Below are 16,490 nucleotides of genomic sequence, written 5' to 3'. Positions count from 1 at the left end.
CTCTCTTCTCTCTCTCTCTCTCTCTCTCTCTCTCTCTTTCTCTCTCTCCCTCTCTCTCCCTCCCCCTCCCCTTCCCTGCCCCTCCCCTGCTTATGCTCTCACTCATGCGCTCACATGCTCTCCCTCTCTTTCTAAGATAAATAAAAAAATAAAAACCTCTTTGCATTGGAGACTACACTGCAGATTACACGTGCCCACAGAGGCCTTTGCATTTCTGCAGCGATCCAGACCCAGGCTGATCCCTGTAGATCAAGGCCAAGTACAACTCTTTGAACCCCATTTCAGTGTAGTTCAGTCAGCACTAACTTTTGGGGCACCTAGGTGACTTAGTTGGTTAGGTGTCCAACTTTGACTCAGATCATCATCTCATGGTTCATGAGTTCGAGCCCTGCATAGAGCCCTGTGTCAGGCTCTGCAATGCACGAGCACTGCTGCAGATTCTGTCTCCCTCCCTCTCTGCCCCACCCCCCTTGCACTCTCTCTCTAAAAAGTAAGTATTTAAAAAATAAAACACTGAGTGTTGGAGTGGCTCAGTCATTTAAGTGTCTGACTTCAGCTCAGGTCATGATCTCATTGTTCATGGGTTCAAGCCCCGCATGGATCTCTGTGCTGACAGTGTGGAGCCTGCTCGGGAGTCTCTCTCCATCCTTCTCTCTTTGCTCCTCACCTGCTTGCTCGCTTACTCGCTTGCGCTCTCTCTCTCTCTCTCTCTCTCTGAAAATAAATAAATAAATGTTAAAAATAATTTTAGAAAACGTTAACTTTTCTTCCTTTTTGTTTTTCCCAGCCTCCTTTTTATTGCCGAGATGTAGCTGAAATGTATGACAATATTCTTCACAAGCCCCTAAGTTTGAGGCCAGGAGTGAGCCTCACAGCCTGGTCCATTCTGGAAGAACTGCTAGAGAAAGACAGGCAAAATCGACTCGGTGCCAAAGAAGACTTTGTATGTACATCCTTCCCAGTACCGCTTTATTTAAGCTTATTTGAGATTTGAAGATAGATTCTTATTTTATGTGGCATTTAACGGGATGAATACAACTCTTAAATAGCACCGTGAAAAAAGTATGTGTCCCAGCAGTTTTTACCAGTGTTTATACTGCGTGAAGCACTTGCATGGATGTTTTTTTCATTTTATATTTATGACAGTTTTAGCCTCTTCACTTAATTCCTCACATCCTGCTTTCATACCCTATTTTAAAAATTTTTTATTTTATTTTAGAGCACAAGTGGGAAGAGTGGTGGAGAGAGAGAGAAAGAATCTTAAGCCAGCTCCACACTCAGCGTGGACACTAGTGTAGGGCTTGATCCCACGAACTGTGAGCTGAAATCAGGAGTCAGACACTCAGCCAACTGAGCCACCCAGACACCTTTCATACTCTTTTGCTTACTTTATTTTCATTTATAAGAAATTTCCCTCCCTTTGTAAAAAATGTGTGGCATGAATTTTTTGATTACCTAAACTTTTAAATCATTTTATTGAACAAGAATTTGCTAAATTTATTAAGTTGCTCCTGTTTGCATGAGGTGTAGTGCCTTTTGCCTTAAACTAACAGTAAATAACTTTTTTTCCCAAGAATTTGGTGACACCTCTCTGAGGTAATTAGAGAATCTGCAGGTTCGTTTTTTTAAAAATCCGGGCAATTAGGGACACCTGGCTGGCTCAGTTGGTGTAGTGTGGGACTCTTGATCTTGAGGTTGTGGGTTTGAGCCCCATCTTGGGTGTAGAGATTACTTAAAAATAAAAAATCTCTTTAAAAAATCAGTGTAATTAAATTGCTTATGTAGCTATTAGTGTTACGTTGGTGTGTCACTAAATTCACGAACTACTGAGGATCGTGAACTTTTAAATTCATTTAAGTTTCTCACAAATTCTGGGGACTCTTTGTCAGTCGTGAACTTGAACTGTGAGTAACGAACTTGTCTGCTAGTGCTTTTCCTTTCCCACACTTCCCAGTTTGGTAAGTAGCTCTGTCAGCGGTTTCCTGCCTGGCTTGGATTCATTCCATAGTCCATTGGTTTCATTCAGTCTTGCTGTCACTTCACTTCTTCTTGCCCCTTGGGCCTTTCATGGAATTCACTGACAGAAATCACAGCCCTGGATGAATCCACTTGTTACCTTCTGGGCTGCTGAATCGTGCTGAAGAAAGTGCAGCACCGGGCATATTGGAAGCGCTGTGAAGGCATAGTCATTAATCTCCTTTGTGCTTCCTCGCTGCCGGTAGTGTTCCTGGGATTCTCTAGCTGCTTCTCCTAGTCTCTGAATGAATGATTTCAGACCTTCTCTCCAGATTTCCAGACTCCTTTTCTTCTTTACTTTTAGCAGATGATCTTGCCTTCTATTTTATAAGGAAAATAGAATCAGCAGAGTAGAACTCACTCAGCCTTGCTATCAGATTTGCAGACCTGCACACACCTGCTTGCTGTCATTTCCTTCTTCCTAATAAAGTGGAAAAGGCCAGTTTCTACATCTGCACTGGATCCTGACTCCTTGCAGGGAACCCTGTGCATGTTTTTTTTCTGCACAGATAACTGCTTCCTTTTGTTAGGGTTCCTTCCAGGGAATAATTAAGCATTATCATGTCTCTTGGCTTCTTAAACTGAAATTAGCCGTCAACCATGCTGACCTGCAGGTAATAACTTCTTCCCCTTGTAAAAGATTCTGTGTTCATTTTTTTCTTTCCCAGTCTCTTCTCATTTCTCAGTTTACCAAAAATAGCTACTAGAATTGCTAAATCCCTCTATTCTTCAGCTTGCCCTCTCAGCAGCATTTAAACTTCCAACTCTTTCTTGTTCGATAGGCTTCTGCAAGAGCCCACAATCATCTTGTTCTGTTTTTCCGGGCCTTCCTCTGTCGTGTCCTGTGTGAGCTACTTTCTTCAACCTGATGGTTAAATGTTGTGGTTCCTTGGGATTGGCCTAAACCTTTTCTTCTTCTGTGTTCTCTTTCTGGACAGTCTCAGTTGGCCCAATGGCTTTGGTTATCTCTGTGCTTTCATCTCACACATTTATAACTTCATTCCAGACCTTTCTTCTTAACTCTGGACTCATATTATCTGCCTGTTCAACACCAGTCTTTGGACTCTGAAGATCACCTTAAACACAGCATGTTCAAGACCGAACTCCTTCTGTGTCTACCTTCTGTGTGCCTCAGGTCGGAAATCTGAGTCGGTCCTTCCTCTTCCTCACCTCCATTTTCAGCAGACAGCCAGAGCCTGTTGTATTTGTCTCCTAAGTCCTTCCCTTACCTACACACTCTGCTACTCCACTGTGACTACACTTTTCTTTCTTCTTTCAGCTTTTTTAAAACTTTTAATTTTAAGTAACCTCTGCATCCACCTTGCTCCCCAGACCCACACTCCTGAGACCAGGAGTTGCACACCCCACCACCTGACCCAGCCGGGTACCCCTGATACTTTCAGCACTTTTTTGGCCACAACAATAGCTCTGTTTCTTTAATCTGGCCATGGCTTTCCAGCCCATTTCCCTATTACAGTCCGATCCGAAAAAACAAACCAAAGATCCCCCATATTTGTGCTATTCCCTTACCTAAAATTTCCCGATGGCTTCTCATAATCTTAGAATAAAATCCAAAATTCTTAACATAGACTCAATATGATACGGCAGTGTACCTCTTAGGCTTCACCTTGTGTGACAGTCCCAATCCTTCCCTGTATTTTAAGTGTATCTATTTTGAGAGAGAGCGAGAGAGAGCACCTACATGCATGCACTTACAAGCAGGGGAGGGACAGAGAGAGGAAGAGGGAGAATCCCAAGCAGGCTCTGTGCTCTCAGCTAAGAGCCCGATGTAGGGCTCACTCACGAGTTGTGAGATTATGTTCTGAGCTAAAACCAGGAGTTAGACACTTAGCCGACTGAGCCCCGCACGTGCCCCTTGGCTCATTTTCTTCATCAGACTAACCTCTTTGCCACCTCAGGGCCTTCATATTCTGCCTGGAATGTTCTCCCCCTCATTTTTATCTAATTTTTATCATCTTTCAAACTTCCGATCAAACATTACTTAGTCTCCAAGATGTCTTTTTAAACCCACCAAATTAGGTTGGATCCTCCTTTATACACTTCTGTGTCACCTTGCAGGGAAAATAACTGGAATCAGTATCGTGCCAACTTTTAATAATACTAACCCAGAATGGAATTTTGTTTTGTTTTGGTAAAATAGCTCGTCGTCTTGATTTTGCCTCTGCCCCACCGTGTAAAAAACCTTTTTGCCTAACTTCTTTTTTACCTCCACCATGCAGATAATAATTACAGTTCTTTGTCGCTCTGTAGGACCTTATTCTTTTCATATCTCTTTTAATTTCCATATTTTCTACTGGTGCTTAAAACAGCCTGTGAATATCTAGGACAGAACTGTTAACTCCATTTTACCTGTGAAGAAACTATGACTGTGAAGAGGGTATGACTTAGGTTGGTCATTCCGCGTGGCTGTCTTTCCCGTTCTGCCCTGGCACGGTCTCCACTGTACCGTTTTGCCGCATAACAAACACGTTATGACATAAACATGGACTAAAAACAATTATTGAGGGACAGAGTGGTAATGGTTTGCCTTCGTGTAATTCTTCAGTGAGTGCTTAATTATATTTTTCAACATTATAAAAAATATATGTATTTTCTTTAACATTCCAGCTTGAAATTCAGAATCATCCTTTTTTTGAATCACTCAGCTGGACTGATCTTGTACAAAAGAGGATTCCACCACCATTTAATCCTAATGTGGTAAGTATATATCTAAATCTTGCTTTCTAAAATAGTAAAATGAAAAATTTTTTTTAAAAATTGTGAAATGTAGAACTATATAGCTCATCATAACTTTAGCAATAGATCTCAAAATCTAATGTGAGTGAAATTGACTCAGTACCTAAATATTTGAAAAATCTGTCTCGCAGCATTTTCTAGTATACGGTTAACTTCAAGATGACCGATAAGATTATACTTTTGTTACATTGGTAAAAGTATCTTCTAGCACAGCAATTGTGCAGTGTTTCTTTGGAGCATGTATGTATAAGAAAGAGATGAGCTTATTAGATTTTAAAAAAAGATGCAAATTGGGGCACCTGGGTGGCTTAGTCTGTTAAAGCTCCAACTCTTGATTTTGGCTCAGGTCATGATCTTAGGGACATGCGATCGAGCCCCATGTTGGGCTCCAGACACAGGCAAATATTATTAATGGTAATGTAAATTGTCATATACCTTTTTGGAAAATAAAATTTTCATTTAGCTTGACTTGTTAAATCACCTGATGGAAAAAATTTATGTAAACATTTTTAATAATTATCAGTAGTAGACCAATAATATTACTAACTATTGATAGCTATATATATATATAGGCATATGTACTTTTATTCATTACAATATGAAATTTATTCCCCATACTAACCAGGTTACTACCGTTACTATCCTTATTATATATGTTTTATAAATGAAGAAATAGAAAGTCAGAGGTGCCACCACCTAGCTGGATTAAAAAGTAGCAGAGCAAGGATTCAGATCTGTGCCTTATTCCAAAATCACTAGACTTTCTATGCTTGCTTGTGCTCAAGTGCCTTTTCTTGTTAAGTAAATGATAATAATAAATATAGAAATAAGCAGGGGGCACCTGGGTGGCTCAGTAGGTTGAACATCCAACTTCGGCTCATGCCATAACCTCACGTGAGTTTGAAGCCCACATCAGGCTTGCTGCTGTTAGCGCAGAGCCTGCTTCGGATCCTCTGTCCCCCCCACCCCGCCCTTTCCCCACTGGTTCTCTCTCTCTCTCTCTAGATCTCTATCTCTCTCAACTCCCTCTCTCAAAAATAAATATTTTTTAAAATGAGTAGTCACTTAGAAAATTCTTACAATATTAAATAAAAACATGGCAATTTTGGGGCTCCTGGATAGCTTAGTCAGTTAAGTCTCTGACTCTTCATCTCGGCTCAGGTCATGATCTCACAGTTTGTGAGTTTGAGCCCCACGTCAGGCTCTGCACTAATAACATGGAACCTGCTTGGAATTCTTTCTTCCTCTCTCTTTGCCCCTACCCAGCTTGTGCTCTCTCTCTCTCTCAAAATAAATGAACTTTAAAAAAATGGCAATTATAATTTTTGTGACTTATGATTATAGCAGTAAAAATAACAGATAAGGACTGGAAGAGAATATAACGTAAACCAAGATTGATTGGGGATTGCAGTATCTTGGGTCAACTTGTGTTTCTTTTATTTAAAGATTTTTGGTGTAGTGAAATTCATGAAATACTTTCTTAGTAGATAAGTGCAGGATAAGGAAATAGCTTTAGGAAAGTGTTATTTAGTCTACTCAGATTTTGTTAAATGTTTGTTTCAGTGCGTAGCTCATGGCTGGTAATATTTAACAGGTGTGATATTGTACACCTATTAACATAATGATATCTATAGATTCCCTAATTTCATTTTGGTTTATCCAGAAGTGACTATTTCAGAAGTGACTCCATTAAGGACAGTTTCTGTTCCTAATTTCTAGAGTTTACTTCTTTGCAGTAAGAACCTAGGGCCTTTAAGAATTATTTTATTTTCCTTTTTATATTAAAAGTCTTAGTGAGTTAAGTTATGTTCAAATAAATATGTCATCAGGCACATTGACTGGAAATGAAAACAATGTTGACTTCAGAGTTAGATACCTCAGTTGGGATCCCTACTTTTTTATGACTAGTAAACTTTTTAAAGCAAGATCCACAACTAAGAAGCCACGGGGGTGGGGGTGGGGGGTTGGTAAATTTGGCCAGCCTAAATCTAGACATGTCTACATGAAAAAAACTGCAAATAATAAACTGGGGAAAATTTCTCTAACACATAAAGTATTCTTGTAAGTCAATGAGAAAAAAACACCAATGACCAATAGAAACATGGACAAAAGACACAAAATACAGTTACAGAAGAATAAGTACAGATAGCTTTTAAATATATGAAAAGATGTTCAAACTCAGGTTACCATTTTTCATTTAACAGATTAACAAAGATCAGAAAGCTAGAGTATAATAAAGTAGATGTTCTCAATACTTACATCCTTTTATTTAACCTTGACAGCAATTCTTTGAACTAGTGCTGCTATTTTCCATATAATACAGATGAGTTAACTTAGGCACAGAAAATGTTAAATAGTTTGCCCAGAGTTTAAAATTGAAGAACTAGGAGTGCCCGGGTGGCTCAGTCGGTTAAGCCTCTGACTCTTGATTTCGGCTCAGATAGGTCATGATACTGAGCCCCTCATCCTCTCTACAGACATCATGGAGCCTGCTTGGGATTCTCTCTCTCCCTCTCTCTCTTCCTCTCACACACGTGCTCACTCACATATTCTCTCTCAAAATAAGTAAACATTTTTTTTTTAAATAAAGTTGAAGAACTAGAATTTGAGCGCAGGTTCTTTGAAGACAATGCCTCCCTAACTCTTAACATAAGCAATACTGTTAGCCCTTTTAGTGCCAGTCAGCCCATAAGGGCATTCGCAAAATACCTATAAAGTCAAGTAAAAGAACATTGACCAGCATTTACTGAATACCTTCTACATGTCAGATTCTGGGAATTTTATGTATTCACGTATCAGATCCTCACAACAACCTTAATAGGTGGTACTATTTTTTACTTTACAGAAGTGGAAATGAGCTCACAGGGATAGGGTAGCTTATATAAAAAATTATAGCTAGCAAATTTCATAGCCAGAATTCATCTTATTCCAGAGCCTATACTTCAAGAATAACATGTAAGGATTTGACAACATATTTTATATATACCTAAATTCAGTTTCTTCCTCCTCTGTGGGGGAATTTCTCATATTGAGGGATCTAATAGTCTGGGTTTCCCTTGTCTCTGCTCTGCTATTTGTAGACCCACCTACCAGACCAATAACTGTATCCTTGGCTTAGAATATCTTCTCTGGATCCTTGTCTGTTAACCTCAGTTAGACTTGATGACTTGGACATGTTAAGGATTCCCTCCCCTGTGGCCCCTCAGAGCAGAGGTAACCTAGAGATTCAGGGATGAGCTCTAAGAGTCAGTCACCTGAATGTGTATCTCAGCTTTTATCTGCAACTCCATTGGAAGGGGAGAGTCCATTAGCTTGTATCAGATTTGTAAAGATTAAGAACCGCCGCCATCGAGCAGCCACCATGCTTTACTTCCCAGATTCCCGGCCACTTCAGGTCTCTAAAGGTAAGGCATCGTAGCCAAATGCTTAATGACCTCTGTAGCACAAGGAGAGTTAACTCTCACAGTTTTATTTACAGCCCCTTCATTCTTTAATCAAAAGGCTTTACCTACCCAGAGTACAGAAACTGGACGGGCAGGCGTTTATGGAAGCTCAAGTGGGAAGTGCCATCCTGACAACCTACCTGAGATCCTTTTCTAACTTAGAGGTGGTGATGGGTAGAGAGAAAGGGAGTCATTTGGAGGGCCTGAGGTTCACATTGACGTAGGTAAGGACTCTGCTACGCTAGCCACCTTTGTCTCCCTACACCTCTAACAAAAAGGAGCTTTGTTAGGACAGATAACCTCACCTAAGTAATAAACTCTGGAACAGAAAAGCAGAAGTTGTTTCAAAGAAATGATGAAGTAGGAAGACATCTAAACTTGCCAGGAATAAATACACAAATTCGTGAAGAGGTGTTTTTTTTTTTTAATGTTTTATTTATTTTTGAGAGAGAGACAGAGCATGAGCAGGGGAGGGGCAGAGAGAGGGAGACACAGAACCTGAAGCAGGTTCCAGGCTCTGTCAGCACAGAGCCTGATGCAGGGCTCGAACTCATGAACCACAAGATCATGACCCAAGCATAACTCGGACATTTAAACGACCGAGCCACCCAGGCACCCCTGTGAAGGGGTTTTAATGAAAGACTAATGAAAACAAAAGCTAAGATGAACAATAATATGGTTTTGATGTTTTAGGCGGGACCAGATGATATCAGGAACTTCGATGCAACATTTACAGAAGAAACAGTTCCGTATTCTGTGTGTGTGTCTTCTGACTACTCTATAGTGAATGCCAGCGTACTGGAGGCAGATGATGCATTTGTCGGTTTCTCTTACGCACCTCCTTCAGAAGATTTATTTTTGTGAACAGTTTGCCATCCAGAAACCATTGAGCAAATACAAGCCCACAGATGAGACTGAAACTCCTGTTTGTGTGAATATATTCAACTCTGTTTAACTAGTGCCTCATTTTTACATGTAATGTTAAAAACTATGAAAAATGTATTTTCTGCTGTATGCAAGAAAATAGGGCATTTCAAAGAGCTAAGTTTTGGATTAAAATTTGTATTATTGTTTATTAAGCTTATTTTTAAACAGAAATTTTAAAAGCTATTGTTCTCAGCATTAACCTATTTTTAAAGAAAACTTTTTGCTAATGACTGTTTTCCCCCTGAGTTTACCCTAACATCTACCCAAGACTATTTTCAACAGCCTATTTCAGTTCAGTTAACATGCATTAATGCCTTTGTAACTCTCTACTTGGACCTTTGTTCTCAGATCAGAACTATGCAATTGGTATGTAGTTAAGAAGAAACCACATCTTTCCATGAGAAGTCATTGGTTGACAAATTCAGTTCTTAGTAGGATTAAAATGTAAAAGCATAGTTAATACATGGGCTGTGAGTTAACACTTTGAAAGAGTGTTTGTTCTGCAGATCAAATTAAGAAATAACAAGGAGATTCTTTGCTTTTGAAATACCAATTCAAATTTGCGAATTATTTTTTTTCTGGAAGAAAAGTAAAGGCTTAATAGTTAGAAAGTTTAAATATTCCCAAAGATATGAAGGGTAATAAAATACTACTGGATTTTTTTCTTAGGCGGTGCCAAAAATTAATGTCTCTGTGTCATGTATTTATATTACAAATACATTCTATTTATGTTTTTTCTGGTCTTTTGATGTTATTGTTAAGCAGGCCTAAATCTCAGTATTTGCTTTTGCAGACAGCTGTGCAAAACTGTTTTTCTGATTGGTTAATAAGTGAAAAATATTGAGCTTTCTAGAATTTTTACCTAATTGGGAATTAAAGAATAGAATAGCAAATTCTGGGTCAGTATAAACATATATTTCGCTACAGTGTAACAAGTTAAAAATAATTCAGGCAGATCAATGTCAGTATCTTATTTGTCTTAGAAAAAACTACAGGAAACTGACCTTAAAATCATACTAAAAACCAACTAACCGTGGACTTGTCACGACTCTTCATCATGAATACAGAAAAACTAAAAAGAATGCTTGTTTTGGAATTCTGCTTCTTAGAATAGAGGTTTTTCAAATCATGTAGGAAACATTGTGAAAGTTTAGAGACCAACTTTAAATGCTTCAGGAGCAAGCATTCTTTCCATGTATTTTCTCTTGAGGAAAAGAAATCACAAAAGCATTTCACACCAATACGCTTTGGCTCAAAAATGTTCAGCAAAATGGGGGGAGGGAGTGTGCTTTTGTCAGATTAATAACATTCGCATCCAATACACTGAATCTTACTTTAGAGGTAAGACTTTTAATAGTGACACTGTAAATATTTGGTTTATTTGCACTACTGTAAGTTCTTTTACACAAAGCTCTTTGCTTATTATAAAGCAAAATAAAAACTGTAGTCTCTTGTATGATTTATTTTTTACTCAGCCACTCCTTAATTAAACTGCCAGAAATTAAAGTGCAATATTGTATATTTTTAAGAACAAATTTAAAAAATTATGTTGATGTTTATTGGATCACAAGAAATACAAATCTTACAGTAATAAATCTAGCAAAAAGATTAATAATCCTCTAATTCCTGTCATTATTTTAAATTAAATTGGTGATGGTTTATAAAAGTCATTACAAAAATGAATTATTTGTCTATGTGAGGGATAAAAGTATAAAACTTTTAAGTATTTGGACACATAAAAATTAGATTATCGTAGGCTGACATATTTAATATTCAGGGAACAAAACCTTTCCCAAGTTTCAAGGTTTTTTTTTTTTTTCATAGTGTGCTGAGTCTTTTAGAAAAGAAATGTGTGCCCTTTGAATAGTTGAACCATTTCATGGCTATTACCAAAATAAACTCAGAGGTCTAAATGAAGACTCTCTAACATTCTTCATGTTATCTATACCTCTTATTTTATTGCATATGGTACAGTGTAGAGCTTCCCAGCCATTGTTACATCATAGCACACACTGAAAATTACAAATTTTTGGCACACCTAACAAGAAGTGCTAAATGATGTAGATACTGGCAATAGGCTCTCTGTTCAAGATTTTTAAATTCCAAGATAATTTCTGAACTGAAGATATTTACAGAGAGAGCCAACAGTTTGGATTTAATTTTAGCAATGGTGAACATTTAAAAGGCGGTTTAAATATTTGAAATATACGGTAAAATTTTAAAACCAGTGTCTTTTAGCATACCTGTTAACTAGTAATTATCCAGAGCATAATATTATAAAACTTTACCCAGATATTTTATGAGTCATTCTTTTGTACATCATACACTGTATGAAAAGTAGGAGTGAGAATTATAGGAACGTTTTTGGTGTTGCTAGAATGACTTTCAATAAAGTGTTTTGAAATTGATAATTCCTCATTTAGGTAGTTTGGAAGTTAGGTCTGTTTTAAAAGTGGCATTTCCTGCCACCACTTACCTTTAAAGTCAGTTTTTACTTCTGTGGATTTTTACAAATTATTCCATATTCCAAGGTGATTTGTTCATTTATGTAGAACCCTACTCAGAACCCTGAGTTACAGGGTGACTTGAATACCTTGAAATAGTATGCCAAGTTTTGTGTATAAATGAAATTGACTTGGGACAGGAAGTGTTACATGACTTTGTTCTGATGCCCAAAAAGATTCACTGCTGTAAAAAAAAAAATTGTGTTTCTTTGTCATTTTAGTTCTACTTTACTTATCTACTATTAAGAGAAATTCCTCTTGGGGCATCTGCAGCCCAGTTGATGGAGCATTCGACTCTTGATTTCAGCTCAGGTCATGATCCCAGGGTTGTGGGATCGAGCCCCACATTGGACTCCACACTGGGTGTGTAGCCTGCTTAAGATTCTCTCTCTCTCTAAAAATAAAGGTAAAATTTAAAAAATTTTTTTATTGAAATAAATTGTTCTCTAACTTCCCTGAAAGCATTCCAATTGGGAATTTTTTATATCTTTAGCATTTTTGGTGTCTTACCAATATTGCATAATCATTCATTTGTAATCCTTTAAACATAGTCCCTAATAGTTAAAAGGACCCCTGTGCAAAAATATTTTACTATTCTCTTATATCATGGCCATTTTTACAGAGGTTATTAAGTCAAAGAAATATAGCTGTCTCAAAATGTACCTTTTAAATAATTTACCCAAAGTCAGGATAGTAGAGAATAGCTTAAAACAACATTACACAAAAAAGCCTATGAGAAGTATAAATTCAAATGCTATTTATAACAGTGAAGTAGCCAAAGAATCCTACAAACCAAAAGTTATTTTTACATGTACTGAAGATGATGAAATCACTGCATGAATCTTAATGTAAAATAAAAAATTATATCACTTTACATAACCCTTCTTACTGGAAGGACCAGACTCATTTGGTGATTTACAGATCTTGTGCTCAAATGTAACATGGAAGTTTTTACTATAAATTCTCTCTTGCAGTAATATATCTCACAGATTTATCATTTTCTTCTACCATATTTTTCAGCATTTTTTATGTTACTAGGAAGCCGAGATTTGCACTTCAATTTTAGGTAAGTTTCTGTGGGAAAATCTACAATGAGTTGTCAATATTTAAGTGTTAACTGTGTTAACTCATGGAATCCAGTAGGTGATAAAACAGATTTACCCATGTAGTCTAATTCGATCTCAGTGTGTTAGACTTTTTCAGTTCTTTCCAGATAGTAGTTGAAATAGCCTTGTTTTGAAATTTTTTCTTATATTTCAATGATAGTAATATAAAAATTACAGCCTACTTTGTTAATGATACATTGATGTTGAACATTAATACTTATTTATCTCAGAAAGATAGCCCTAGCTATAGGCCTCTATTAGATATCAAAAGCAAAGCTTTGTATTTGTCAAAACTCATATGACTTTAATACTTAAGAGCTGTGCATTTTGCTCTATGTAACTTATACCTTGGTGAAAAATATTCAAAATAAAAAAGCTATATATGATAAAAAGTATAGATAATCCATAATGCTACCATCTTAAAAGAAGTATTTGAGCCATTTTACCACATTATGAAAGAATTCAGCAATTTACAGCCAAAGAAAAACCAAAGGCAAAGAGGTGAACCCAGCACCACCCGAGCCCTGTAAGCAGGCAGGACCGCACCGCGGGGACTACGTTTTCCACTTCCCCCCGTAAGGAGCTTAGAGTCGCCAAGTGAAAAGCGAACAGACTGAAATATCGACGGCTCCGGTTGGATACTGAGGAGAAGCGAGGACACAGGGCAAACTGCTACCCCTGACTTTGGGGACGTGGGTGAATACAGGGAGTTGCAACTTCCTGGAGCCAGTGCAGGACGGGGCCAACCTGAACCAGAGGAACAAATGGCCGGAGGCGAAGTGTAGACCACTGAGCGTTCAAAAGTCCGGGGGACCCAGTCATAGGGAGCCCCACAGTTTTGTGAAATTGGCCACCTAGCTTCTCACAATAAATATTGGGGGGAATTCTCTTGTACTTCCAGCAGGAGGAAGAGAAAAGGGACAATGTTCTCTCTCTCTCTTTTTTTTTTTTTTGTTTTTTGAAAGAGTGCAAGCAAGGGAAGGGCAAAGTGAGGGGGACAGAGGATCTAAAGCCGGCTCTGCTGACAGCAGTGAGCCCGATGTGGGGCCTGAACTCAGCAACTGTGAGATCATAACCTGAGCTGAAGTTGAATGCCCAACCCACTGAGCCACCCAGGTGCCCCAAGGACAATTTTCAAATATGCCAGGACACTCCGATCTTAACATTCTGGTCTTCTCCTGACTACAGGAAAAACTAGTCCATCAGAATGTGACCTATAGGGACTTTCTTGCCGAGTCTAACGAAAGTCAGTCGGTTAAGTGTCCAACTCTTGATTTCGGCTCAGGTCATGATCTCACGATTTGTGGGATCAAGCCCGAAGTCAGGTTGTGTGTTGACAGTGCAGAGCCTGCTTGTGATTCTCTCTCCTTTTCTCTCTGCCCTTCCCTCCCCCCAAATAAGTAAATAAACAAACATGGGGGGGGGGAGAGAATTACACCTGACTTCTCAGAAATCATGCAAGAAGAATGGAGTGAAATATTGAAAGTGCTGAGAGAGGGGCACCGGCCAGGCTCAGTCAGTAGAGCATGCAACTTGTGATCTGTGGGTTGTGAGTTTGAGCCCCACACTGGGTGTAGATATTACTTTAAAAAATGAAATATTTTAGGGCCACCTGAGTGTGTTGGTTAGGTGTCCAACTCTTTGATTTCAACTCAGGTCATGATCTCACGGTTCATGGGATTGAGCCCTGCATTGGGCTCTGTGCTGACAGCACTGAGCCTACTTCGGATTCTGTGTCTCCCTCTCTCTCTGCCCCTCCCCTTCTCATTCTTTCTCTCTCAAAAATAAATAAACTTTTAAAAAATATTTTTTTAAAAAAGATTGGGGTGCCTGGGTGGCTCAGTTGGCTGAGCCTCCAACTTCAGCTCAGGTTGTGATCTCATGGTTCATGTGTTTGAGACCCACATCGGGCTTGCTGCTGTCAGAACCGGTTTTGGATCCTCTTCCCCCTTTCTCTCTGTCCCTCCTCTGTTTGCACATTCTCTCTAAGAAAGAAGCATTTTAAAATTTTTTTAAAAGTTTAAGTACTAAGAGAAAAAAACAATTTTACCAACCTAGAATTCTGTACCCTGGAAAATGATCCTTCAAAAGTGAAGGAAAAATGAAGACTTTCTTAGACAAAACTTGAGGTAATTTGTTTCCCATAGATCTCTTTGCAAGGAATGTTGAAAGAAGTTCTTTAGAGAAAAAGAAAATAACCTAGGTCAGAAACTCAGATCTACATAAAGAAAAAAATAGCATCAGGGCACCTGGGTGGCTCAATCAGTTGAGCATCTGACTCTGGTTCAGGTCACATCTCCTGGTTCTTGAGTTTAAGTCCCACGCTGGGCTCGCTGCTGTCAGCACAGAGCCCACTTCAGATCCTCTGTCCCTTGTTCTCTGCCCCCCCTTCCTGCACTCTCTCAAAAGTAAATAAAACATTTTAAAAATAAAGGAATAGCCTCAAGGAAAGAATAAAAAGGTAAAATAAAACTTTTATTCTTTTTTTAAATGTTTATTTTTGAGAGAGAAACACAGAGCACGAGCAAAGGAGGTGCAGAGAGAGAGAGGGAGACACAGAATCCAAAGGTGGCTCCAGGCTGTAAACTGTCAGCACATAGCCCCACTTGGGGCTGGAACCCATGAACCATGAGATCATGACCTGAGCAAAAGTTGGAAGCCCAACCAACTGAGCCAGCCAGGGTCCCTATTCTTATTCCTAATTAATCTAGTGGATAAAAGTTTGTTCAAAATAATAGCAACAATGTATTTGATAATGTATGCATAGGGGTATATCATATACATATGTTTACTTAATGCTTTTAGACACGTAAAATGAATGATATCAATACAAGAGATAAAAGGGAAGAAGCCAGTTTATTTTGTTATTATAAGATACTCATACTGAGGTGCTTCACTATACTGTGAATATACATCCAAACATGAATTTGGATTAGTTGTAAATGTATTGCAAACTCTAGGGCAATCACTATAAAAAGAGGGGAAAAAAGAAGTATAACTGATATGCTCAAAAAAAAAAAAATAGAATCAGTTAAAATCACAAAAGTCAAAGAGAATAGAAAACAAAAATAAAAACAAGAAAAAGGCAACAAATAAAAAATAGTAACAAGTATGGTAACTATTAATCCCAACTATATTTATCACTTTAAACATAAATGGCCTAAATACACCAATTAAAAGATAGATTGTCAGAGTAGATTAAAAAAACTAGATTCAACTATATGTTGTCTACAAGGAATATAAATATAAAGACACATACCACAGATTAAAAGTAAATGGATGGAGAAAACTACGCCATGCTAACACTAACCAGAAGAAAGCAGGAGTAGCTATATTAACTTCAGACACAGCAGATTTCAAAGTAAGGAAATTTATCAGAGATAAAGAAGGGAGTTATGTAATGATAAAGCAGTCAATTCTCCAGTAAGATGTAACAATTCTTAATGTATATGTGCCTAACAAAAGAGTGACACATTACATGAGACGAAAACTGATAGAACTGTAAGGAGACCAGATGAATCCACTATCATAGTTGGAGACTTCAACATCTCTCTCTTAAAAATGGACAGATCCAGGGGCGCCTGGGTGCCTCAGTCAGTTAAGCATCTGATTTTGGCTCAGATCATGACCTCACTGTGAGTACGAGCCCCACATCCGGCTCTGTGTTGACAGCTCAGAGCCTGGAGCCTGCTTCGGATTCTGTGTCATCCTCTCTCTCTCTCTCTGACCCCCCCCCC

At 38.3% G+C, this 16,490-nt stretch overlaps 1 protein-coding gene across 6 annotated transcripts in view; it reads left to right on the top strand.

The window, feature by feature from the left end:
• Positions 1-10,589, top strand: part of SGK3 (serum/glucocorticoid regulated kinase family member 3) — a 119,261-nt gene extending 108,672 nt beyond the window's left edge. For all 6 annotated transcript variants that reach the window (XM_077751791.1, XM_077751788.1, XM_077751790.1 and 3 more), the window contains 3 exons: positions 788-943; positions 4,645-4,734; positions 8,910-10,589. In XM_077751791.1, coding sequence (XP_077607917.1) covers positions 788-943; positions 4,645-4,734; positions 8,910-9,080 — 417 coding nt within the window. In that variant the 3' untranslated portion in view covers positions 9,081-10,589. The remainder of the gene's footprint in view (positions 1-787; positions 944-4,644; positions 4,735-8,909) is intronic.
• Positions 10,590-16,490: the final 5,901 nt, after the last annotated feature.

Source organism: Crocuta crocuta, unplaced genomic scaffold (assembly GCF_008692635.1).
Source record: "Crocuta crocuta isolate KB4526 unplaced genomic scaffold, BGI_CrCroc_1.0 scaffold20, whole genome shotgun sequence".
Taxonomy (NCBI): Eukaryota; Metazoa; Chordata; class Mammalia; order Carnivora; family Hyaenidae; genus Crocuta; species Crocuta crocuta.
Note: the sequence above shows the minus strand (reverse complement) of the source record. Positions and strands in the feature narration are given on the sequence as shown.